At 42.5% G+C, this 26,959-nt stretch overlaps 1 protein-coding gene across 1 annotated transcript in view; it reads left to right on the forward strand.

Annotated features, from left to right (window-relative positions):
• Positions 1-569: 569 nt before the first annotated feature.
• DNAJC3 (DnaJ heat shock protein family (Hsp40) member C3) overlaps positions 570-26,959 on the forward strand; it is a gene marked incomplete at both ends in the record, with an annotated part of 50,010 nt that continues 23,620 nt past the window's right edge. The window contains 2 exons of the mRNA XM_080690347.1: positions 570-651; positions 19,204-19,314. Of these exons, the coding sequence (XP_080546473.1) occupies positions 570-651; positions 19,204-19,314 (193 nt within the window). The remainder of the gene's footprint in view (positions 652-19,203; positions 19,315-26,959) is intronic.

Below are 26,959 nucleotides of genomic sequence, written 5' to 3' on the forward strand. Positions count from 1 at the left end.
CCTCAGCTCCGCTCGGACTTCCCGGGCCCATGTCTGCCCTCCCGACTCCGAACCCGGCAGCTGCACCTTCCTCTGCAAACATCACCCGGGAGAACCTCGGCTTGCTCCGGGCGTCCCCACCTCGCGAGCCGGGCCCCGGCCCAAAAAGGCGCTCGCGGCCCGCGCATGCGGCCTCGGGGGCCGGAACCCAGACTTCCCCAGCCGCCTCTCTCCCGCCGGCCGCAGCGGTTTGGGGCCGGCTGACAGCTCCACCGCCGACGGACGCAGCCTCGTCTCGTGCTTCCACGTTACCCTATCAGAGCAGGGGCGGGGCGGCCGCCTCCGCAGCCAATCAGCGCCCACCACGACCCAGGCGAGCCCAGGCGGGGGGCGGCCAGGAAGCAGTTGATTGGGCGGCAGCGGCGCGGAGGCGTGGCGACGGCGGAGCCCCGCCCACCTCCGCCTTCCTCCGGTGGGCGCCAGCGGCGGCCGAGGCCTGTCTGAGCGCGGACGGCGGGCGGCGGGCGTGTGCAGCCGGCGCGGGGTGGGCCCCGCACCCTTCCTGCTCTTCACCCGCCGCGCCCTCGGACATGGTGGCCCCCGGCTCGGTGACCAGCCGGCTGGGCTCGGTGTTCCCCTTCCTGCTGGTCCTGGTGGACCTGCAGTACGAAGGTGAGTCGGCGCTGCCCTCGGGCCGCGGCTCTGGGCCGGGGCCGGCGGAGGACGCGCGTCGGGGCGGCCGGGGCAGCCGGGGCGCCCGCGGCCGGGCCTGGGCCTCGGCCTGGCTGGGGCGGGGGCCGGCGCCCGGTTCCGGGTTGGGCCGCGGGAAGATGGCAGGGAACCGGCGGGCCGCGAGGCGGGACCGGGCTCCGAGGGCGGCCACCAGGACCCGGGCGGGGGACCGGGCGGCGCCCGGGGGGCTAAGAGGAGGCCCGCCTCGAGCTCTCTCCGGCTTTGGGGCTCCCAGGTGGCGGGCGTGGGGAAGGGGAAGGGGACAGTGTTGACTTGAAGAAGTGCGACCACATCGGGACCCGCCGTGTCGGGTCTAGGAGTCGGAAGGTTGGGATCTAGAGTCGCTCTTGGGACTCGAGCTCCCCGGAGGGAGGGCGCTAAGTTTCTGGTTTTACAACTCCCAGCGTGGTGTCCTTCAGCTCATGGCTGGCTTTACTTTTTCAGAGTTCTCCGAAAAAGGTAGGAGGGCTTTGATTTCACTTCAGTTCTACCGTCTGGAATGTTGCCGACAGCGACAGAATAGCGAAAGATGAGAGCGGTCCCATCTGGGGTGTCAGCAGTAAGAATTAAGGCCAGAAGTGCCAGTTTACCGAATGCCACCAGATTGATTGCTGTGCTGAGTTTTCGAGGATAATGACATCGCGTACATGGATCTATTTTCATCCCCATAAACCGGGATAGTTGTCAAGGAGATCAAGTCAAACATTTGAATATTCCAATCAGAGGGAGTTTATGTTTCACCATAAACAAGTTGGGAATTGTTTATGGTGAAATCCCCTCAAAATACTCAACTTTATTTAAGTAATACTCTTCAGTGTTTAGGTCTTTAAGATACTGTTTTTTGTTTATTTGTTTTGTTTTGCTTTCCTTTCTTTAGACCCCAAATCAGAATGCCTAGTGTGAGAGTGTTGACACAAAGAATTTGACAGTGAGGCTGCCCCAGGAAAATCTAGGGAATTGGAATTTGAAGGCCCAGACCACTTTTATATGGGTCATACATTCCAGTTCTCTTGCATTTTAAAATTTCCTTCTTTATTTGTGTCCAGTTATCATTACTTTATTTTGGACACTTAAGAAAGCTGCCTATACTGTTTAATGCCAGTGTTTAAACTTTTAAAGTTACAGAAGTGCCTCCTTGTATATGATTAGCTTTTTCCACTGACTTGTGGACCACCTTCTTGGGATTTCTATTCTCTCTCTGTTTGTGTAAGATTGTTAACACTTGAATGTCCTTACTGTGCTATTTTCCATAAGAAAACCCTCAGAGAGCTTTTCTGTGTAGGAAGCATTGGTGATATTTCTCAGAGGAGTGCTAGAGTATTCTCTTCTTTAGGAGTATTGCCTGTGTAAAGTAGCAGGGACAAGTTATAGAGACGAAATGAAAGGAGCCTTTCATTTTTAAAAATTTTATTTATTTATTATTTATTTATTTATTTATTTATGCGGTACTGGGGATAGAACCCAGGAGCATTCTACCTCCGAGCTACATCCCTAGCCCTATATTTTTTATTCTTTATTTTGAAACTGGGTCTCACTGAGTTGCAAAGGGCCTCACTAAGTAGCTGAGGCTGTCAGCAAACCGCTATCCTCTGGTCTCAGACTCCAAATGCTGGGATCATAAGCGTGTGCCACCATGCCCGGATGAGCCTTTCTTTAAAGTTGTTTCTTACTTATGGATGTATGTGGCATTACTCCTACTGTACAGATAGAGAACTGAGGCTTCAAGAGAGTAATTAAAGTTCACTTTGTGTGTAGAATGAAGACAAGTTAATGGTTGACAGCATCATGTGGGTTCAAACATTTCTAAGTGGTGGCAGCTAAGAAAAGTCTTTTTTGTTGTTCTTAGCCACCCTCAGTAATTAGCAGGAAGGTGATTTTTCTGGCAAGTATAATACAGTGATTCTCAAACTTGATTGTACATTAAAACCTCACATGGAGGCCTTTTAAAAGCATTCTTAAATCACTTGTAGGAGAGTTTCTTTTATTTTGTTTTTAATTTTTTGCAGTACTGGGGATGGAACCCAGGGGCATTCTAACTCCGAGTGACACTCCCAGCCCAATTTTTATTCTTTATTTTGAAATGGTCTCACTGAATTACAAAGGGCCTCACTAAGTAGCTGAGGCTGTCCAGGAACTGTGATCCTCCTGTCTCAGCCCCTTGAATGCTGGGATTACAAGTATATGCCACCATGCCAGGCTGTAGGAGAGTTTTTGATTCTGGAGGTTTTTTGGGACCTGAAATTTTGCATTTCTAAAAACATCTCTGGTGCCAGGCATGAAGGCGCACTTTTGTAATCCCAGCATTTGGGAGGCTGAGACTGGAAGATGGCGTTTGCGGACAGCCTCAGCTACTTAGTGGGGCTCTCTGCAACTCAGTGAGACCTGGTTTCAAAATAAAGAATTAAAAATAGGGCAGGCGTTGTAGCTTGGATGTCAAATGCCACTGGGTTCCATCCCCAGACCCGCAAAAAAATAAAAAAAATAAAAAAAAATAAAAAGATCTCTGGTGACTATACTTTTCAGAGAGTCGCTGGTGTAATAAATTATATAGAGGAGTTACCTTAGGAATCTGCTATGTAAAGATTCTAGAATTGGTGACCAGAATATAAAGATAAGAGAACCTCTGACTTGAGTTAGCAGGCTGTTCAATTCAGTTTTCCCAAGGAAGTTCTCTGCCTGGGTTCACCAGTCTCACAGTTCTCAGGTCAGCTGGTGCTACTGTTAGATCAGAGAAGCAAAAAGGAGGATGGTGTGAGAAGGGAGGAAGTGAGACAGAGTTAGGTACTATGGGAAATGCTGCCAGTCATTAGCTTAGATGGCCTGGTTTTTCTGATGTAAAGGTAGTTGTCTTTGCCCTTTTCTAGACTTAGTTGGAGGAAAGCATGTATCATGCATGGATTGGAAGACTGACCCTTAGCATCCCCTTTCTCAAAGGCCTTTGAAAGAAACCTAAAGATTAGATTAGAAATACAGTTTTTGGAGGAGAATGAAAATGTTGGTTGTATCTACTTGAGTATTTTCATGTTATGGATAAGGAAGATATTTCTTTGCTTAAGGCTTATTCTATTTTAGTGACTTGAGATAGAACATAGACTGAAAACCAAACCTTTTTTTCTTTTTCTTTTTTTTTTTTTGTGGTACTGGGGATGGAACCCTGGGGCATTCTACCTCCTTGCTACACCCCCAGCCCTATTTTTGAGTCTTTATTTTGAAACAGAGTCTCATTGAGTTGCAAAGGGTCTCACTAAGTAGTAGCTGAGGCTGTCAGTGAACTGTGATCCTCTTGTCTCAGTCTCCCAAATGCTGGGATTACAAGAGTGCTGTACCACACCCACCTCAATCCTTTTTTTTTTTTTTTCTATATCAAAGTTTTATCTTTTTCTTTCTTAACATGTTACCTGGATCGATTTTTCTTTATTTGCTGTACTGAGCTGATCAAATCATGTTTTGGCTATAGAGAAAAGAATAGTTGAAAATCTGTATGTAAGCCGGTCGTGGTGGTGCACGCTTGTAATCCCCGCATTTGGGAGGCTGACAGGATTGAGTTCAGGGACAGCCTCAGCTACTTAGTGAGGCCCCTTGTAATGCAGAATGACTCTGTTTCAAAATAAAGAATAAAAAATAGGGATGAGGGTGTAGTTTAGAGGTAAAATGCCCCTGGTTTCCATCCCCAGTACTGGAAAAAAACAATTTGTATGTATAAAGATGTCTTCTTTGAGCCTGTGTGGTGGTGCAAGCTTGTAATCTCAGCATTCTAGAGGCTGAGACAGGAGGATCATGGTTTGTGGACAGCCCTAGCTACTTAGTGAGACCCTGTTTCAAAATAAAGAATAAAAAAATGGCTTGGGGGTGTAGCTCGGAGGTAGAATGCCCTGGGTTCCATCCCCAGTACAGCAAAAAAAAAAAAAAAAAAAAAAAAAAAAAAAAAATGTCTTATCTAGGATTTTCTTAACTTTAGCTAAATGTGGAAAGAACAAATGAAATCAAGTACTGAAAATGAGCTGGGCGTGGTGGCCCACTCTTGTAATCCCAGCATTCCCAACATTAGCAAGGCTGAGACCAGAGGCTCACATTTTGCAGACAGCCTCAGCTACTTAGTGAGGCCCTCTGCAACTCAGTGAGACCTGGTTTAAAAATAAAGAATAAAAAGTAGGGCAGGGGGTATAGTTCAGAGGTAGAATGCCCCTGGGTTCCATCCCCAGACCTGCAAAATAAAATAAAATAAAATAGTGAAAATGAATGATTTTAAGCAACTTAATATAAACTAAGAATTGTATCAGATAGGTAACTTCTAAAATTATTCTAAATTCTTAGTCAGATAGGCTGTAGGTAACAGCTGTAGTTAGCAGCAGTGTCAGAGTTCCATTTTATTGGTCTGGTTGGCATTTGCTGAGTGTCTGGAAATGCAGTAGTTTTCATTTTGTGGAACAGGAGAAATTATTTTGAGATGAGGTGCCCTGTAGTAATTAGGTTTTATTTCCCCGTGTGAAGTTAGTTAATTGTGGATTAGTTTCTATTGCCATGGACTTTGATTAATCAGTAGTTAATCTTTTTTTTTTTTTAATGTGGAAATATCATGGGAAGCCAGTCACCTGTTCTTTAGAACTCAAACATTTCAGCCACAAATTTATTTTTCTTTCCATGTCTTTATTTTTGGCACTGGGGATGGAACCCAAATGCGTTCTCCACGCTTCACCCCAGCCCAATTTTATTTCTTATTTAGAAACGGTATCACTAGGTTGCTGAGAGCTTCACTGAATAGCCGAGGCTGGCTTTGAACCTGTGATCCTCCTGTCTTAGCCTCCCAAGTACTGGGATTATAAAGCATGAGCCACTACACCTGGATTTTCCATGTTTTTAGAAACCAGTTTTTTTTCTTTTGTTTTGTTTTTAGTAGTCTGATGGGTTGATGTCATTTGGAGTTCTGGAATTTAGAGAATTTCATCAGTCCTCAAAGGCTTACATTATATTGCACTTTGGTGAGCTCCACATAGTTTAAAATTAGTAGTTTTACCTTAGAATTTATAGACTGGAGAATATAAGGCATGCATTTTTGAATCATCCACGTCCTCTTTACCTCCTTACTTAGTCTAGGTTTAGGGTCCATCATTGTAATCACTTCATTGTAAATTTCCCTTCCCCTATATCCTTTGGCTTTACTCACTTGACAGACCCCAAAACTGATTAACTCCAACCCAGCCAGCTTGTTTGTTGTGCTTCAGAGCTGAGTACAGATGGAACAAAACAATTTTGCTGTTGGATCTCCCTCTGCTCTTTTTTTTTTTTTTTTTTTGTGGTACTGGGAATTCAACCGCGGGACATGCTGTTGTGCCTTGCTTTAAGTGTTTTGTTTTAAGTTAGGTATTAAGCCTTTGTTTAACTTTTGCTAATACAAAATTTGTTATAATCATTAGTAAGATCAATAATATTGTATGTAATAATTATAAGTCGCAGGCAGGCATCTAAGCGGGAAAAGGCTTACAGGAGAATTCCTGGAAAAGCTAAGGGCTTCTGCCCTACCTGAGACCATCTGCCCAACCCAAGGACCTTAGATAAGAGACCCTCTCTCTAGTGACCCTGCTATCTATCTTCCAGAACATCTGTGTGCTTTGTGTAGCTGCTTTACTGTATAGAGTTGTCAATGTTTGCAACACAATAGTAGATAAGATACCCCTACCCCTACCCTACTATCTTAAAACGGTCTGTACAAGTTACCTTATTGGATGGAAGCTGTACATTCAATAAGCGTCATCAATGATGACTTGCAAAATGTTGTACAACTGTATAAAAATTCTCCCCAAAGGGCGATCTTGGCCCCTTGCCGCTGATGTGGAGACACATGCGCTTGGGTCTAGGTTCGAACCTGTAATAAAGTGTGGCTTGACGGACTAATAATTGGCTATGGACAGTTATTCTCTCCTGAATAGGTTACAACAATGCTACCTGTAAACCATACTCCCAAGTCCTTTTTATTTAATTAAAAAAATTTTTTTTGGTACTGGGGATTGAATTTGAAGGGCATTCTAACTCCGAGTTACACTCCTAGCTCTTCTTTATTTTTTTTTATTTTGAAATAGGGTCTCACTAAGGGAGAACCTTCTATCCTCCTGTCTCAGCCCCCCAAGGACTGAGATTACAGGCATGCATCATGGTGCCCTGCTCCCTTTTATTTTTATTTTGATAAAGGGTCTCTCTAAATTGTCCAGGCTGACCTTGAACTTTTGGTCCTCCCGTCTCAGCCTCCCAAATACTTGGATTACAGGCTTGGCCACTGAACCCAGCCCCATTACTTTTATTTGAAGCACACAACCTCAATCTCAAATGCACATTCAGTAATGCTAACATTCCTACACAGCCCCAGTATTTCTCTTCTGGAAAATGAGCATTTCAAGCCTTTTTCTTTTTCCTTACACCCCCATTTTCAACCTCCTTTCCTCTCTTCCCTTTCCTTTTAGACCTTGTGGTGAATCTGAATTTCCTACTGAGGCCTGCAAGGCCCAGCGTGTTCTATCTTGCTTATGTCCTCTGGCCCCCCAGCCCTTGCTCACCATCCTGCAGCTTCCTTTCAGTTCCTGAGGTTGAGCTTGGGGCTGGAGAGGCCCAAGCTCATTGGTTTTGTTCTCCTAGCCTAGGCATGTTGGGGACTTTCTGTCATTCAGTATTCCCCCCTTGTGATTTATGTTCTAACTCAAACCTTTTTTTCTCGGGGAGGCCTTATTTGAACTCCACCTGTGTTAAGCATGGCCTTTGATTTCCTCAGGCATTCTGTCACCTTAGCATCATGACACTTAAGAAATTGCCTTGTTTATGTCTTGTCCTACAGCGTATTCCCAGTGCTAGAGCAGGGAGTACGTAGATAGCACTCTGTTTTCTATGGATAGTGTATCCTTTTGAATCATAAGAATATTGGTTATATTCATCTAGAATTTTTTTCTATTTGTATCACTAATTTTATTTATTTACTTATTTATTTTGGTGGTACTGGGGTTCCTGGAAACCCTTCTACTTCTGGGCTACACTCCTGGACCTATTTTATATACTTTTTAAATTTGGAAACAGGTCTCTTAAGCCAGCGGCAGGCTGGCTTCGAACCTGCGCGATCCTCCTGTCTCTGCCTCCCAAGTGCGGGGATTACAAGTGTGCGCCACCATGCCCGGCTTGTATCACTAATTTTGATTCCTTTAATTCTCTTACTTGATATTGTTTTCTTTAGAAATGGTTTTGTGAACGTCCTTGTGTTTCAGAAGTGCTCACTGCCAGTCTTTGCAGGTTGTGGTAGAAGAGTGATGGCAGAGCAGGAGGCTAGGAAGGCCCAGCTCAACAATGGCCAGCTCATAGCTGATCTTAATTTGTCTGTACTCACAGGTTACTTTGCTTTGGTATTTTTGTGGTATTGGGGATGGAACCCAGGGGCATTCTACCTCCGAGCTACACCCCTAGCCCAATTTTATTCTTTATTTTGAAAAAAGGTCTCACTAAGTTATAGAGGGCCTCACTAAGTAGCTGAAGCTGTCCTTGAACCAGGATCCTCCTGTCCAAGCCTCCCAAATGCTGGGATTACAAGCATGTGCCACCACGCCCAGCTTGAAACACATCAGACATCCTATTCCATTTATATATATTTGACTATATAAAAAGTGTTAGGACTTTTTTAAATTTTAGAATCTGTATTGCCAATATGCCCTGTAATATCTGATTATAATGCTAAACCTTCAAACCAAAGTTTTTCTAATATTATTTAAAAAAGAATTATTGATTGACCATGTAGGTTCTTTTATTTTATGTGGTGCTAGTGATTGAACCCAGAGGCATTCAATCTCTGAGCTAAATCCCCAGCCCTATTTTATTTTTATTTTAAAATGGTCTCACTAGGTTGATGAGTCTCACTCTTTTTTGAGGCTGCCCTTGAACCTGTGACCCATCAGAACAGGGATTAAAAGCAAGCACCACCAAGGCTGCCCTCTTGTAGGCATGTAGGTTCTTTTTAAGTGTGATTTGTTGATTTTTTTTTTTTTTGACAGGGAATCGCAGATTGGATATTTATTATTTATTATACTGGGGGTTGAAATCGGGGTAATTCTACTTCCACACTTCACCCTCGGCCCCATTTTTTTTTTTTTTTTTTTTTAACACTGTCAGGAATCCTAAGTTGCTGGAGTCCTTACTGAGGCTGGTCTTGAATCTGTGATCCTTCTGTTTCAGCCTCACAGCTACTGGAATTACAGTAGTGTACCACCATGCTCAGCTCAGACTAGACTTTTAAAGGTGTCTTGTGGCTAGGAAGCCATGCTGTGGATTTGTCATCAGACTTTGCCTGCAATACTTACAGATTTGGGTAAATTCCTCTTTATCAAAGTTCCCAAAGTATCTTAAGGTTTCTGGGCATATCAGGATGTGAAATTCTTACATGTAAGGCAGTGAATTGGGGAGTCATTTATGTTCCAAGTACCAGACCAGACCATCAACAAGAGGCTTTTATTGGCCCCATAAAGTAAACCTTAGTTCCTTAAAACTGGCCATTTATTATTCTAAACACATCCAATATGGCATTCTAGTCAATGCCTTAGTAATAATATAACCAACGCTTCAACTTGGATTGCTGTTGAACTTATTACAAAATACTATGTTGCCTTTTTGTGTGTGTGTGTGTGTGGTACTGGGGATGGAACTCAGGGGCATTCTACCTCAGCTACACTTGTAGCCCTATTTTTTATTCTTTATTTTGAAACCAGGTCTCACTGAGTTGCAAGGGGCCTCACTAAGTAGCTGAGCCTGGCCCTGAACCACAATCCTCTGGTCTCAGCCTCACAAATGCTGGGATTACAAGCGTGTGTTACGATGCCTGGCCCCTATGTTGCCTTTAAAATTAGAATACTGCCGGGCGTGGTGGCGCACACTTGTAATCCCCGAGCTTGGGAGGCAGAGACAGGAGGATCGCACAGGTTCGAAGCCAACCGCGTAAGAGACCCTGTTTCAAAAAATATAAAATAGGTCTGGGAGTGTAGCCCGGAGGTAGAAGGGCTTCCAGGAACCCCAGTACCACCACCAAAAAAAAAAAAAAAAAAAAAAAAAAGAAAAAGAAAAAATTAGAATACTAACAGTCTTGGAATTCTTCAGGGGGCAATAAGTAGATTTCTGTTTATAGAAATATAGTCCATTATATTGCTTATAAGCAATAGAGAGAAGATAGGGAAAAGTTTATTTAAACCTGGAAAACAAAACGTTAAAGAACCAGCAATGCTTCAAATAAAGTCACAAAAATGTAGGTACAGTGGTACATGCTTGGAGACTGAGAAAGGAGGATTGCAAGTTTGAGGACAGTCTAGGTAACTTAGGAAGAAAAAATAAAAAGTAAAGTAGAGCCCCCTGGTAAACAAATGCACAGAAGTAATAAAATCACCAAAATTTTGTATCACCAATTCATTTGTTCTGCTTTATCTTCAATTAGCACTTTATGAATTAGTCAGTTTCCTGAGTAGAGCTCTTAACGTTCTTACCCAAACCGATGCTACCATAATGTTATCAAAACAAATTTGGCAGCGTCCTTCCTATGAAATTTCCTGGAAGTCACATTTTAGGATTATATTGCTTGTAAAACTTTCAGGGGAGCATCCAAATAAAATTATTAACTTTCTGATGATTAAAAAAGAGTTAAAATGGTCATGGTCCTTGAGATCTGATGAGAGCTCATTGTAATGCAGTTGACAAGGAAATTTATTTCTATGTCATGCCACACTTTAAGGTAATAATTACAATTATGACTGAAAATCTTATACCAGGAAATTTAACATTCCAGGAATTTCATAATATTTCTGAAACAATTTTAATGACATATCCATTTGACAGTGCTCCCTGTCATTGGAAAACATGAGAATTCCATAGGAATCAGAGAAAAAGACAGATGTTATACTTAGGAAAGTCAGGGATTCCAGGGGGAATGCAAGCCATCTTAAGAGGTGGAGAGCAAGAGAGGCTTGGTGGCTTCTCCAGTTTTTTATAGACCTCTCCCCCCCCCCATGAGGGGGTGGGTGGGATCCCACAGTGAAGATCTGGATTTCCGCCCTCTTAATCTTCAGGACCAGGCTGGGCTTTCTGGGTGGTGGGTGGGTGTCAGGTGTCCTCCTCCTGGACTCTGTTTACCAAGCATCTTAGGAATCTCAGGTGGACAGAGGGGCCTTTGTGAGTAAGAAGGTGGGCTCAAGCTGGGCGTGGTGGCGCATGCAGTCTCAGCATTCTGGAGGCTGAGACTGGAGGTCAGGGTTTGCAGACAGCCTCAGCTACTTAGTGAGGCCCCCCTGCAACTTAGGTAGACCCTATTTCAAAATAAAGAATAAAAAATAAGGCAGGGGGTGTAGCATGGTAGAATGCCCTGTGGATTCTATCCCCAGACACACACACACACACACACACACACACACACACACACACACAATGTGGGTTCATTTAGGCTTTTGCCTAAAACAGAACACACCCTCTGTGATGGACTCAGAGATTATGACCTTTGCATATTTTAAAACTTTTTCTTTCCCTCTTTATCTTCTTTCTGCCTAATATTTTATTTCTTCTATTCTACCTCCCTACCTCACTTCCCATATAACTTAATATATCAAATGAACCTAATTAGCTAACATATCTTCATAAGAAGAGAACAAATTCTTTGAGATATGTTCTGGGGCATATGTGAAAATCTCTAAGTTAGTTCAAGGTTAAAAAAAGACTTAATTTAGAATTTGATATTGTCAAAAATATCCAGGGTTTAAGCTACTTGATTAAATGAATCACAGGACAGTACCACACACACACACACACACACACACACACACACACTAGAATCACAGGATACTATGAAACAATATTAGGTGAACAAAGGATTTTGAAGGCAAACACAAAAAGATACATAGTTGAAAACAAACTTAGTTGACCCTGCATGGTGGCTCATGCTTCCCAGGCTTGGGAGGCTGAGACAGGAGGATTGCACAGGTTCGAAGCCAGCCTCAGCTACTTAGTGAGGCTCTCAGCAACTTAGATCCTGTTTCCAAATAAAGTGTTTGGGGGACAGTTTCCCCCAAACTGTAACATCTTCCCCAAGACCCATAACACTGGGGGTGTGGCTTGAAGGTAGAATGCCCCCAGATTCAATCCCCAGTTCTGAAAAAAACAAAAAACAGATTTTGTGGAAAATTAGAGAATTTAGACAACTCATTCTCTTATTTCAATAAGATAAAACACTTCATACTTTTTATGTTTTTTCAATTAACATAGCTTAAGTGCTTTGTATTCTTTGCATATAGAATTATATGTTCAAATTATTACTTAGTAGCCTTGCTTGTTAGTGAAGACCCCCAAAAAGCAATCTTAGTTTTTCCATGTACCAATAACTTATGACATTTATTAACAGACAAACACACATATATACTCTTTTTTGGGGGAGGGTACCGGGGATCAAACCAGAGGCATTCTACTTTAGAGATATACCCCTGGCCCTAGTTTTTATTCTTTATTTTGAAAAACAGAGTCTCACCAAGTTGCCAGGGCCTCACGAAGTAGCTGAAGGTGGATGAGAACCTGTGATCTTCCTGTCTCAGCCTCCCAAATACTGGGATTATAAATGTGCACCACCATGCCCAGTTCACATATATACTCTTATATAATTTAAGAATACTTGTCTTTAGCCCAGCGTGGTGGTGCACACTTGTAATCCCAGCATTCGGGAGGCTGAGACTGGAGGATCGTGGTTTGCAGACAGCCTCAGCTATTTAGTGAGGCCCTCCGCAACTCAGACCCTGTTTCAAAATAAAGAATAAAACATAGGACAGAGGGTGTAGCTCTGAGGTTGAATGCCCCTGGGTTCTAAACCTGCAAAAAAAAAAAAAAAAAAAAAAGAATACTTGTATTTATATTTAGAAGTTGATGTTTTAGTATTTTAACCTACAAATAACTAAGTTTTTTTTTTTTTTTTTTTTTTGGTGTGTGGTACTGGGGATGGAACCCAGAGATGTTCTACCTCCGAGCTACACCCCCAGTTCTATTTTTTATTTTTTATTTTGAAACAGGGTCTCACTGAGTTGCAAAGGTCCTCACTAAGTAGCTGAGGCTGTCTGAGAATCTGGATTCTCCTGTCTCAGCCTCCCAAATGCTGGGATTAAAAGCATGTGCCACTAGGCTCGGCTTTTTCTTTTTTTTTCTTTTTAAACAATAGTAGGGATTAAATCAAGGAGCATTCTATGACTGAGCTATATCCTCAGCCCTTTTTATTTTTTATTTTGAGACAGGATCTCACTAAGAGCAGAGGCTGGCCTTGAACTTAAGATCCTTCTGCCTCTCAGGAGACCATGAATTCAACTATTCAGCCCTCATAATAAAATTTTGTCATTGGTTTTTAGGGTTGTCACGAAGCTCTCAGACTGTGACTTGAGCTGGGAGAACTGAGCTTATTATTTTTTCGTAAGTGCTTTAAGATGTTCAGAAGAATATTCACATCAGAGTCCCTGTTGTCACTCTTTCTGTTATTGAGATCGAGTGTGGCAGGGAGTTGACTTTCCAGAACAGGTGTCAGCACTTGTACAGTTGTGATTCCACAACTTAATGTGACTTACTAGTGGGGAGCTGGGGCAAGCTCAAGGGTACGAGCAACCTGACCTTCACACGCCCCTTTCTTAATTTTTTTTTGGTGCATTGTAGTCCTACACTTAATTAAGTACAAGATGGTAGAGGCATACACGCACACATCCCTCATTTAGCCCTTCCCCAGTTCCCACCCCATTTCCTCCCCCTCCCTCCTTCCACTGTTTGGCTTAGTGATTGACTTTGATATTTAGTGAATGTACATCATGTACATTAGGGAATTTCCCTCTTCTCCCCTCCTACCCATTCCCCTGTTAGATCACATTATTTGCTCATCTGTGATTTTTCCTTCAGGGAGAGCTCCGATTTTTTTTTATTTTTTATTTTTTGTGGTACTTGAGATAGAACCCTTCTACCTCCGGGCTACACTCCCAGACCTATTTTTTATATTTTATTTGGAAACAGGGTCTCTTAAGCCAGTGAGGCTGGCTTAGAACCTGCGTAATCCTCTTGTCTTCACCTCCCAAGAGCAGGGATTACAAGTGTGCACCACCACGCCTGGCTCCACGCCCGGCTCGAGCTCTTATTTTTTTACACTTTGTTCACACCCCTTTTTGTGGTTCTCTTTCCTGGGATCACTTCCAGTACCAATTTTGCATTAGTCTCCGTCCATTCAAGAGTGAAACATAATAATTTAAAATGAGGATTAATGGCCAGGTGTGGTGGCGCACTCTTGTAATCCCCGCGCTTGGGAGGCGGAGACAGGAGGATCGCGCAGGTTTGAAGCCAGCCTCCCTGGTTTAAGAGACCCTGTTTCCAAATAAAAATATAAAATAGGTCTGGGAGTGTAGCCCAGAGGTAGAAGGGCTTCCAGGAACCCTAGTACCACCAAAAAAATTAAATAAATAAAAAATAGGTTTAATATAAGGAGTTATGATAGTGTTGTATGCAGGTTTAGCAAGAAATGAGAGACTCAAGAGTCCCAGTGAATGTGCTGATGCCTTTATTAGTTGGCCAGGGGCGGAGCCTCAGTCTAGAAATCTGACTCAAGGGGCACACCAACTGGCTGGGGGTAGGGGCTTATGGGGGAAAACCACAAGGAGTGAGCCACCGATTAAGCAAGTGGGTTTACAGAAGCTTATCTGGTATGCGAGGTATGCAAGGTGGTCTGCTGTTCCCTTTTCCAGTTAGGTGCTGAGTGAGGCCTGGGCTCCAACCAAGGTCCGATTTTTGGGATTAGTTTACCAGAAATCACTGAAATTTCAGGTGGGGAGATAGGCCATTGCGATTACAAGTGTGGCCTAATAAGGGCTTTTATCTAGGGAAGAACAGACCTTGCAGGGGATAGATAGTGAAGTTTCTATATTTTAAAACTATGTTTTCTCTTTTCCAGTTTGCCTCCTTTTTACTTTTGCTGTTACAATAGTAGAGTAACTGAGAATGTGAAGAAAATGCTGAGTGTGTTCTGGAGCTGAGGGACCGTCCCAGGGAGAGCCAACTGGGAAGAGGGGTCTCTTCTCAGATCAGTTCATTTGCAGGTGTAATTTGCAAATAAATGGTGAAGTTTGCTGAGCTGCTGTCACCGAGCTGGGCAGAGAGGAAACTACCACTTCAGGTGTAGGTGGCCCAAGGCTGGCGGGTTTGCAGCGGGGTAGCTGAGCACTGCTGCCATTGGTGAAGCTGGAGGGTGTGGTGTCCGTGTTGGGAGGCTGCAGGTTGCTGAGGATCCAAGCCTCCTGGATGCTCCGCCCATGCACACCTGTAGCCGCAGCCAGGAGAAAGGGAACGGGGAACAGACCAGGAGGCGTCCTTCCTGCAGCTCTTTTCAGTGCCCCTTACTATTAAAGCCTAATATCATGCTCAGCTTAAAGGAGCAGCACTTAAAACTGCTGAAGGGGGAATTCAGCGTTGAGAGGCAATTCACTGGTCATTTCTTGGTCAGTCAGGTCCTTGTATTCAGAAATGCCTCAGTCGATCTCTTTTCCACAGGAGAAAACCCCAACTCCAATCAGGCCTTCTGCTTCTTTTTTTCTGGAAGCCCTTCTACTTCCGGGCTACACTCCCAGACCTATTTTATACTTTTTTATTTTTGGAAACAGGGTCTCTTAAGCCAGCGCGGCTGGCTTCGAACCTGTGCGATCCTCCTGTCTCCGCCTCCCAAGCTTGTGCACCAGCACGCCCTGCTCAGGCCTTCTGCTTCTTGACCTCATGCTACTCTCGCTGTTGGCTCTGCTGCAGCCATCCAGACCTCCTTGCTGATTCTGAACCTTCGCTGCATACTCCTGACTTAGCTGGTCCTTCTGGGAAGGCTCTTTTCCTAGATGTCTGCAGGGCGAGTTCCTCTTCCTCCAGCCTCGCTCAGGAGGCAGCTTCTCAAGGAGCTCTGCCTCTGGCTGCCTTACTGTGTAAGGCTTTCTTTTTAAAAATGTGCTTTTATTGGTGCATGATAATCACACATCATAATGTAAATCATATTGGCAGTGACATGCATGCACACAGCACTAGGTAAGCCCCCCTAAACTCCCCATCTCCCCCTTCCCAGTAGAGAATATGGAGATTGACATTGGTATTTTCATGTATGTACACATAGTCGATGGTAGTGATTCTATTAATGAACCTTACTCTTCCCCCTCCCCTTCCCTTAGCTCCACTGAGGGTTCTCCTCCATTATCTGGAGTCTCTGGTATCCCAATTACTCTCTAGCTTGTGCATATTAGATAAAACATAAAACCTTTCACGTAACATAATGCTCTCAAGATCTTTCCATTTTCTTGCAAACGACACAATTTTGTTCTTTTTGTTGCTCAGTAGGATTTCTTTGTGTGTGTTTCCCATAATTTTGCAATCCATTCATTTGTTGACAGACGCCTAGCTGGATCCATAGTTTGGGTATGGAGTATTGTGCTGTTGTGAACGTGGGTATGTAGAGGTTACTGTACTCTTCTGATTTTGGCCCCTTTAGAAAGATATCCAGAAGTGCTACAGCCAGATCATATGGTGGGTCTGTTCCTAGTTTCTTGAGGAATCTCTACACTGATACCTGTGTTACGGTTTAAAAAGATGTTACGGTGAAAGAGGAATGTTACCATTTGGGGGTGAGGGTTACCGTTTAGGGGAACAGTCCCTGGGGACCTTTGTTAGACCCCTGGAAACAATTCCCCTCAAACACAAAAACCGTGGGTTCTTGTCCTGAGCTAGGGATGGATATGCAGTAGCCGGGACTCTTGCTGAAGATTTAGAGTTTATTAAGAAGACAGGGCCGGGCGTGGTGGCACACGCTTGTAATCCCCGCGCTTGGGAGGCAGAGACAGGAGGATCGCGCAGGTTCGAAGCCAGCCACGCGCGCTGGCTTATGAGACCCTGTTTCCAAATAAAAAAGTATACAAAATAGGTCTGGGAGTGTAGCCCGGAGGTAGAAGGGCTTCCAGGAACCCCAGTACCACCAAAAAAAAAAAAAAAGATAGAAATGCAGAAGGTAGTTACAGCCCCATGTTACCCAGGGGTGACATAAGGGGGTGCTTGAAACAGAAATCACCGAAATACAAAACACAGGACAGACTTTATACACATGACATCCTCCATCTTGTTCCACATACCTCTGACATCGTAAAAGTCCCTGTAAAGACCCTCCCCTTACTCTTCCCTCCAAACTCCTGGTCTATGCCCAGATTTCTCCTTTCATGGAGGTCGACCCCCTCCTCCCATCCTCTTAATTCAAATCACTTATGTAAACCTGTCTTTAGCATGAGGAAGTCCTAGTTACTTTTATCTAGGTTAATTTAAGTTTCAATGGCTGCTTGCTTCCTGGCCTAAACCAAGTTCTTCCCCAGGTCTGCCCTTTTTACATAATGATTTTTGAAATATATTTATTAGTAATCAGAACTTTCTCAAATCTTCCTAGGCCATTCCCAATACTGGTACAATATCCATAGCAGCTGAACTAATTTGCAATTCCACCAACAGTGTAGAAGAGTTTCTTATATTTGTTTGTTTTTGGCAGTATTGACTGGGGATGGAACACAGAAGCATGTTACCTCTGAGCTACATTTCCAGCCCTATTTTATTTTTATTTTGAGACAGCGTCTAAGTTGTGGAGGATTTCACTAAATAGCTGAGCCTGGCACAAACCTGGGATCCTCCTGTCTTAGCCTTCCAAGTACTGGGATTACAAGCGTGTGCTACCATGTCTAGCTATTTTTTGACTTCTTGTTGATAGCTATTCTGACTGGTGCTAGATGGAATTTCGGTGTAGTTTTAGTTTGCATCTCCCTGATTACTAATGATGTTGAACATTTTTTCATGTATCTATTGGCCATTTGTATCTCTTCTAGAGCTGATTAAGAAATTCAGCAAAGTAGTAAGATACAAAATCAACCTGAAAAAACTCAGTAGCTTTTCAAAATGCCAACCATGAATCTACTGAGAAAGAAATCCAGCCAGTTGTGGTGGTGCAGGCTTGTAATCCCAGCATTCGGGAGGTGGAGACTAGAGGATCATGGTTCCCAGACAGCCTCAGCAACTTAGCGAGGCCCTTTGTAGCTCAGTGAGACCTTGTTTAAAAAAAAAAAAAAAAGACTAAAAAATAGGGCTGGGGGCGTGGCTCAGTGTGGCCATTCTACCCAAAGTGATCTAGTGAGCTACAGTCAGTGCAACCTCTATCAAGATGCCAATGTCATTTTTCACACACCTAGAAAAATCAGTCATAAATTTTATATGGAGAAACAAAAGACCCAGAATAGCCGAAGCAGTTCTCAGCAATATGAATCATGTAGAAGGCATTGCAATTCCTAACTTCAAATTATACTACAGAGCTATAGTAATTAAAACAGCATGATACTGGCACAAAAACAGTCATACAGACCAATAGAACAGAATAGAAGATACATAAACAAATCCACATACTTATAGCCAAATGATTTTTGACGAAGGGGCCAGACACATAATGGAGGAAAGACAGCCTTGGTATGAGGCTTTCTGCCCCCTTCCCATACTCAGCGTTTCCTGTTCTACAGTTCACTGGTGTACTGTGTAATGACATTTATTATGTCTGTCTCTCGCCCATGGTGATCAGTTACTGGTCAGGCTCTGAGTGGGGGAGTGGTGGGGCAGGGTTTTGTGTTGCTCCGTTATCCCAAATACCTAGGGAGTGCCTGGCACATCTCAGGAGCTCAGCAGACTATGAAGACGAGATTCTAGCCCGACAGAGCAGCAGTTCTAGTTTCATTGTTCAAGTTAGTTTTATTCCTTAGGTAACTTTTATATACTGGCTATATTCTTTCTTTTCTTTTTCTTTCTTTCTCTTTCCCTTTCTCCCTCCCTTCCTTCCTTCCTTCCTTTCGTGGTACTGGGGTTCCTGGAAGCCCTTCTACCTCGGGGCTACACTCCCAGACCTATTTTATGCTGGCTTCGAACCTGCGCGATCCTCCTGTCTCCGCCTCCCAAGCGCGGGGGATTACAAGCCTGCGCCACCACGCTCGGCACTATACTGGTTATATTCTTTCAATTGCTTATTTGGGGGTCTTCTTACACTCTAGACAGTGAAGGAGTGTTTGTGTTTTATTGCTATTTTATGTTACTTTCCAGCTTCTGTGGCTTTTTTTAAAATCATTTAAGTGGGTGACTGAGGCAGAGAACTATCTTTAATGTTTTATTTTTATTATTTTATTAAATTATTTAGTACTAGGAATTGAACCCAGGGGCATTCTACCTCTGAGCTACACCCCAAATCCTTTTATTTTTGAAACAGGATCTTTCTGAGTTATTGAGGGTCTCACAAAGTTGCTGAGGCTGTCCTTGAACCAGCAGTCCTCCTGTCTCAGCCTTCCAAGGCCTGGGATTATAGGCCTGCACCATCATGCCCCACTTAGCTTTATGTTTTTGAAGATGAAATCTTGGCTCATGGAAAATTAACTGATTATTTATTTTCAGGTGCTGAATGTGGAGTAAATGCCGATGTTGAGAAGCATCTTGAATTGGGCAAGAAATTGCTTGCAGCGGGACAGCTCGCTGATGCTTTATCTCAGTTTCATGCTGCAGTAGGTTTGTATCAGAAACCAAAGCACTCGGTGGCTGTTTAGTAAATCCTCCTTAATAGCTCTTCTTATTGATAACATTTTAAATAGCATTATTTCATATTGTGTAAAATATTAAAAATATTTGCCGGGTTCTGGATGGAATAGGTTAATAATGTGTACACTTGAATGCGTCTGTTTATCTAACATGACAAGTAGCTGGGCTCACTGAGTACCAGGAATAACTCCAATTTTGACAGAAAACTTAACGCATTATATAATTTTGTGCCCTCTTAAGCAGATTTCTCTGAATGCAGTTTAATTTTCTCGGTGGCCTAGTCTATCAGTATGGCAATCTCTACTTTGATGCCCCCGGAAGGGTCTGTGGTTCATTACCTTTTCCGTATTGGTCAGATTCCAGCCACTCCTTATGACGTTACGTCTTTTTGCTTAGCCTCAGCATGCGCTGTAGTTTTTAATCTGTTAGGACTGAGAGAAGTGAGAGGACTGGAATAAGTGTGTTTTAAGTGAGCGCTTACAGGGCTTTCTTATGAGTGATGGCATATGTTAATGCTAGGACTTTTTGACGTTTGCTTTCCTCATGGGATTTATTTATTTATTTATACATCTCACCTTGATTTGGGTTAAGAGTGATCAGTCAGCACCCGCCGGGTGAGCAGGTGGTTTATTTTATTATCATTATTGTTACTATTATTTGAACTATACCCCTAGTCCTATATTATTCATTTATTTTGAAACAGGCCTCACTAAGTTGTGGAGGACCTTGCTAAGTTTTTGAGACCTGTGATCCTCCTGTCTCAGCCTCCCAAGTACTAGGATTACAAGAATGGACCACCACACCTTGCTTGAAAATATTTTTCTTCAGACTTATGTTTTTATTATTGTTATTAGCTCTCCAGAGTAACAAGAATCATACATTTTAATCTTGCTTTTATCATTAATAATACTGTTATTGATCTAATTATGTAAGAAAATGGAGCCTTAAATGAGTTACCTGCAGATTCTTAACAGTTTTCAATGTATCACCTAAAGGAATTTATAATGGTTTTTTGAAAATAGCATATAATCATACATGTTAAGTGTATAGAAATAAATTTTGTGTCTCTAGAAATTGACTCATAAAAATAGATTTGCTGTGTTCACAGAGTTTTCTAAACTGCATAGAGTTTGCATTTCAATGATTAACTTACCTTGAGAGCTAGTAGTTTCTTGCCACAGCAATTTGCACAAGTAGTTTTCCTCTAAGGGCCTCTTGCTCTGTGACTGCGTTACTAAGTCTGCATGTTTTCTTGTGATTCAAACTATCATCAGCGCTGCAGCATGATGATTTATAATAGTTCTCAGTTATTGTCTTTGAAAAAAAGCATCTTAAAAGCTGGGCGTGGTGGCTCACACTTGTAATCCCAGCATTCAGGAGGCTGAGAGCATTTGGGAGGCTGAGACTGGAGGATGGAGGTTCACCAACAGCCTCAGCTACTTAGTGAGGCCCTCTGCAACTTAGTGAGACCCTGTTTCAAAATAATAGGGCAGGGGGTGTAGCTCGGAGTCAATGTCCCTGGGTTCCATCCCCAGACCCACACACACACAAAGTATCTTAAAATACTCTTATTGCTACAAGAACATTTGCAGAAATGTTTATGTTCTACCTCTTACATACTTTACAGTCTGCCTTTTTAGTTTCACATTTAGCAGAATCATCAGAGGCTATGACATGTTTTTAACCTGGTTTAAGATGCCTTCAGTTTACCACTGCAAGACTTCTTGAGATGGATCTTCTCAGAATACCCAGCAAAATAATCATTTACCGAAAGATATAAACAGTGAATCTGAATCATGGAAATTTATTGGTGAAATTGAGTAAAAGAAGAATTTGAAATACTGCTAGTACCTTCAAAATTTGAATAGCAGTGTTGTTCTGTTCATTGTGATTTTGCAGTTATTTTCAAATGATGTATGCAATATAATTTCTGAGGAAAACCGGTATAATTTGAGAACATCATTTTAGTTTATGTAAAACATGGATTATTTATAATGAAGTATAGGAAATAAAGTTTAAATTTTGTATGATGGGAAGATTCAGTAGATAGCGATGGGGCGTTGTGTTCTTTTGGAACTCTTCTGAGGTGTGTGTTTATCAGAAAAGAACTGAGGATTCTGTTTCAGTTGTGTTATTTAAGAAATAGAAGAATTTTTTTTCTTTTTTTTTGGTGGTACTGGGGTTCCTGGAAACCCTTCTACCTCAGGGCTACACTCCCAGACACCTATTTTTTTATATTTTTTATTTGGAAACAGGGTTTCTTAAGCCAGCAAGGCTGGCTTCAAACCAGCGTGATATTCCTGTCTCCACCTCCCAAGCGCAGGGATTACAAGCATGCGCCACCACACCCGGCACAGATCTTTAATATGGCCAAGTTAACTGCTTCATGTCACGGATTGAGTTACTGAGCACCTCTCTTTTTGGTGGTACTGGGAACTGAATAGCTTGCTAACAGTGAGTTAGGCCAGGTCTCACTTTTGTTCTAATAAGATATGCACTTCCTACTGCTTTTTTTTTATTTTTTGCAGAACTGGGGATTGAACCCAGGGGCGTTCTATGTCTAAGCTACACCCCAGCCCTATTTTTCGTTCTTTATTTTGAAACAGGGTCTCACTAGGTAGCTGAGGCTGGCTGCAAATCTGTGATCCTCCTGTCTCAGCCTCCTAAGTATCGTCCCCCAAGACTCCGACCCGCAGGGGCTTAGAGAACGACACAGACACCTTTTCAGCTGAAATATGAATTCTTCTTTAATGGATCCTTAATATGTCTCTTCTTCCTTCTTCTATATGTCTGACAATGCGTACACAATATATATCAGCATCATAATCCCTCCTTCTATTCCCTACCAACCCCAAGCTTTCACAGCTAGAGCATGCACATTTCTGACTTTCTCATAGGCAGGCTGGTGGTAGGCATCACTTATCATTCTGCAGGCACGTAGCATGGCACACTGCGCATGCTCAAGGAGATGTCCATCTTGTGAGTCTCATGACTTGGCTGCAAGCCTAGGCGCCATCTTGAATCCACGCTGGCAACAAGCCTGGGTACCATCTCGGTCCAGCCGAGTGGGCCCCGACATCTCCCCCTTTTTGTTTTATTAAAATAAGGCTCGGGATCGTGCCTGTCTTAGGTCGTCGACCCTCAAAGACCAGTCTTACCCGTCATTGGGAGAACAATAGCATGATTGTTTCCCTGTCTTCGTTGAAAGGTCCCGGGGAAGATCTTACCCGTCACTGACTACCGATCCAGCATACTGAGCCATACATGGGGAGGTGAGCCAGCTTCAAGGGCTGCCATAGCTTGCACCAATATACGTTGTTGTTGCAGTGTGCGTTGTCGAGTTCGCCTGATATATCCAACCAGGAAACAGCATGCTACCACCAGCAAGAATGCCCAGAATGCCATGCCACCCCAATCTTTTAAGAAACCCAAAGTTCCATGTATCAAGTCCATCCATTGTTGTACCGTGGCGACTTCTACACGGGTAGAATTAATTGCAGTGATGGACGCTCGAAGCTCAATCATGGTGTGTTCAAATTCACGGCTCCAAGTCCCTAGAAGCATCTTGCTTAATTGCCGAGACAAATTACCTGCATGGGAGAAATTCTGATACTGCACATATGTTATACATAATCCAGACAATTTATAAATACATGGTACCATCGCCATTTGCCCTAGAATGTCAACCTGTTCTTGTAACAGGTCTACTCTTTGATTTACCATTAATATGCCAGCTTTAAGTTGTCCATTTATTTGAGCTTGCTGAGCCATGGCAGTAGCCGCATGTGAGGATAGAGCATTCATAGTGGCTGCAGTATTTATAGACGTTGCCAAAGCGGCAGCAGCTGTAACTGCTGCGGTCACAGAGGCCACAATTACAGCAATAAGAGCAGAAATTCCAAAATCTCTCTTTTCTCGGTTCAGCAAAACTGGAAGGGAATTTACATCCACTCTTATTGGCCAAGGGACTGCTATAGGCAGTCGCATTACTACTGCCCAAGGGTGCATAGAAGCATTCCAGCAGAAAGTTAGAAAACAGGTATCAATAAAACAACCTAGACTATCATTAACCAAGGAACTATTAGAAACAAGCCAAAAAAATGGAGTAGTTACACAAACAGGAGTGGGTCCAAACGGGAGTTGTGGTCCCATTGAACAATTTACTTTGACGCTATTTTCAAAAGTATCGGAAAAATTCTGAGAATAGCTGCAATTTTTTACAGTTCCCCCTAAAATCATAGACATAGCTGTTATATCAGTACAGCCTCCTGCTATCCCACAGAGAAGCCAAATATTAAAAGGATTGGGCGGCTTATACTGTATAGGATTTTGATATGCATAATTATATCCTGCCCAAGTATGATTGCGCATAGTAGATATGCCTGGAGAAAAACTTAAATCATAGCCTGAAGAGGCCCAGACTACCTTAGAGTCTTGGCAATCAGTCCATTTAAATGGCCAGCTACGTGGGCTATAACATTTTGGAGCCCACCGCGGCTGCAAAGGAGCTGTTTTATTTTCAGGATGTTCATATCTAGAAAATGCTAAAGGAGCATATCCTTCCAAGACAGTAACATTTCCTATGGGACTGGAATCATTAAATGGCTGAAATTTTCCCATAGTTTGATTATATAACTGCACACATGGATTAGTACTATCATAGGTATCATTCAAAATTTTATTAGCATAAAAACATAAACTACCACTTAAAGTTATATTGAAGAATGCATAAGGCCTAATTTCTTCATCAAAGGGAATCCATGGCAAATTTAAGGAACTATTGGTCGTAAAGAATCGAGGAAAAATGGTGGCAGTGGTGGACACAGGCAAAGGAAGAGGGAAAGCAGAAATAATTCTCCAAAGATCTTTTTCACTCACTCCAATGTTGAACATTACCAACAGAGTTAGCCATATCCATTTTTTGCTTGGCATCTTCCATTGGTTCCTGTATATGGCGCACCAATCTTTCAGGAACCCAAATTGGCGAGTCTTTGTCCTGTGGGAAAACACACACCGACCCTCGAGCCCACGTTAGCACTGGATCCGGATCATTTCATGCTCCTGTAAGAATATCTTTCCACATTGCTTGCCCTGCATAGCGCTCATGAGGCCTGTAATGTCTTTTCGCTGCTGTTCGTCCATTGGCGTCCAACGTTAAAAAATTTAGAATAAATAATATAAGATTTAGTTTATCTTTTGGTGTGCTCCATTGAGCCCCTATTCCCCCTTTTTGTTTTAGTAAAGCAGATTTAATAGTGGCATGGGCTCGTTTTACTATGTCTTGGCCCTGTGGATTATATGGTAATTCATGATTTAATTGTATAGCCATTTGGGTACAAAAATGAGAAAATTTTTGAGAAACATAAGCAGGTCCATTATCAGTTTTAATTTGGTGAGGGATGCCCCAGGCAGCAAAAGCTTGCAGACAATGGGAAATTATATGTTGAGCCTTTTTTCCAGTATGAGCAGAGGAAAAGATGACTTCAGAACATGTATCCACAGAAACATGTACATATTTAAGAGAGCCAAATTTAAGAACATGTGTGACATCCATTTGTCATAGGTGAAGAGGTCGCAAACCTCGAGGATTTACTCCTGTAGTAGGCTGTGGCAAAAATGTCAAACAATTTTTTGCATTGTAATACAATGCGTCGAGCTTGTTCTTTAGTGATTTTAAATTGTAGTCTTAGTGTTTGGGAATTTACATGAAATTTATTGTGAAATTCTTGAGCCTGTAACACTTTGTCTTCATTTGAAAAAATAAGTACAGTTCGAGTATGAAAATCTGCAATAGCATTGCCTTCAGCAAGCGGTCCAAGAAGTCCTGAATGAGCTCGTATGTGGGTTGCATAGAAGGAACATTTTCGGTTCCAAATATATTGTTGTAACTTAGCCAATAATAGAAGAATAGTAGATTGTCCCTTAATATGTCTTACACATTCAAGGCTATTAAGTGCTTGTACCACATATAAGCTATCTGAAATTAAATTGAATGGAGTAGAATCATAGAGCAGAAATACTTGAATCACTGTCAAAATCTCTACTGCCTGTGCTGATGAATGGGGAAAAAGAAAAGTTTGTGGATCCGAGCCTTCTTTGAATATCACGCCCATACCTCCTTTGGATCCATCTGTAAAAATATTTGGCGCTCCAGCAATCGGTGCAGATCGAGTTATTTTGGGAAAAATAATAGGATGAGCCAAAACAAACCTGAGCCATGGATGTTGTGGATAATGATTATCGAATTGTCCTGTAGCCATTACATGAACAATGGCCCAGTCAGAATTGGTGGCAGCTAGAGTTGCAAGCTGTTCTTTAGTATATGGAGTGATGATAAGATCAGGCTGCATCCCAAATGCAGTCAGAGTTGCCTTTAATGCCTTAATAATTATTTGTGCAACACAGGCTGGATACCATGGCAACACTTTTTTAGGAGAATGAGGGAGGTGTATCCACATTATGGGACCCTCTTGCCACAACACTCCAGTGGGTGTGAGATCTGTGGTAAGAATGCATAACAGCAATTTTTTTTTGATAATCTATACGATCTACTTGTGCTTCAGATAATCTTTTTTCTACGAGTTGAATACATGCTCGTGCCTCAGGTGTTAATGATCGTGAAGAAAATAAATCTGAATCCCCTTTTAGCAAATCAAACAAAGGTTTAAGGTCAGCATTACTAAGCCTGCAATATGGTCGAATTCAATTTATATCCCCTAAAAGTTTTTGGAAATCATTTAAAGTTTGTAAATTGTCCACCCTCAAGCTAACCTTAAGAGGACGAATAATAGTATCTTCTAATTTGGTGCCAAGGTATTGTTTAACATTTCTTTGTTGTATTTTCTCTGGAGCTATAAGTAAATTCCATTGTTTAAGACATGATATAGTTTTTATAAGATATCATCCAAAATTTCTGGGGTTTTAGCACATAATAAAATATCATCCATATAATGATAAATCATGGAAGAAGCAAATTCTCTTCTAATAGATTGTAGAGCTTTATCTACATATATTTGGCACAATGTGGGACTATTAGCCATACCCTGTGGTAGTACTGTCCATTCATATATTTGATCCACCTGCTGATGATTAATGGACGGTATTGTAAAAGCAAATCGAGGGGTATCTGAAGGATGCAGTGGAATAGAGAAGAAGCAGTCTTTGATGTCCAACACAACAGTGGGCCAATTGGCAGGGAGGGCCGATATAACTGGTAGCCCTAATTGCACTGGTCCCTTGATCTCCGTACTATTATTTACTGCTCGGAGATCATGTAACAATCTCCATTTACCTGATTTCTTTTTGATAACAAAAATAAGTGTATTCCATGGAGATGTGGAGGACTGTAAATGTCCTGCCAATAACTGCTCCTGTACCAGTTCGTGGGCTGCTGTAACTTTTTCTTTAGGAAGGGGCCACTGAGAGACCCACACTGGCACATTTGTTTTCCATTTAATCTTTAATTGTTCAGTGGCCCCATAGAAAAACCCAGTCCTCTTTTATCTTTGGGATTATTTCTTCCCATTATGGGAACAGGGGACTTTCGACCTTGTTCAAATCGGCCAAGCCCACCTGTCCCTGAATAGCCTGCATTGTGCATAAGTTGTTGACTTTG

Source organism: Muscardinus avellanarius (genome assembly GCF_963383645.1).
Source record: "Muscardinus avellanarius genome assembly, chromosome: 2".
Classification (NCBI taxonomy): domain Eukaryota; kingdom Metazoa; phylum Chordata; class Mammalia; order Rodentia; family Gliridae; genus Muscardinus; species Muscardinus avellanarius.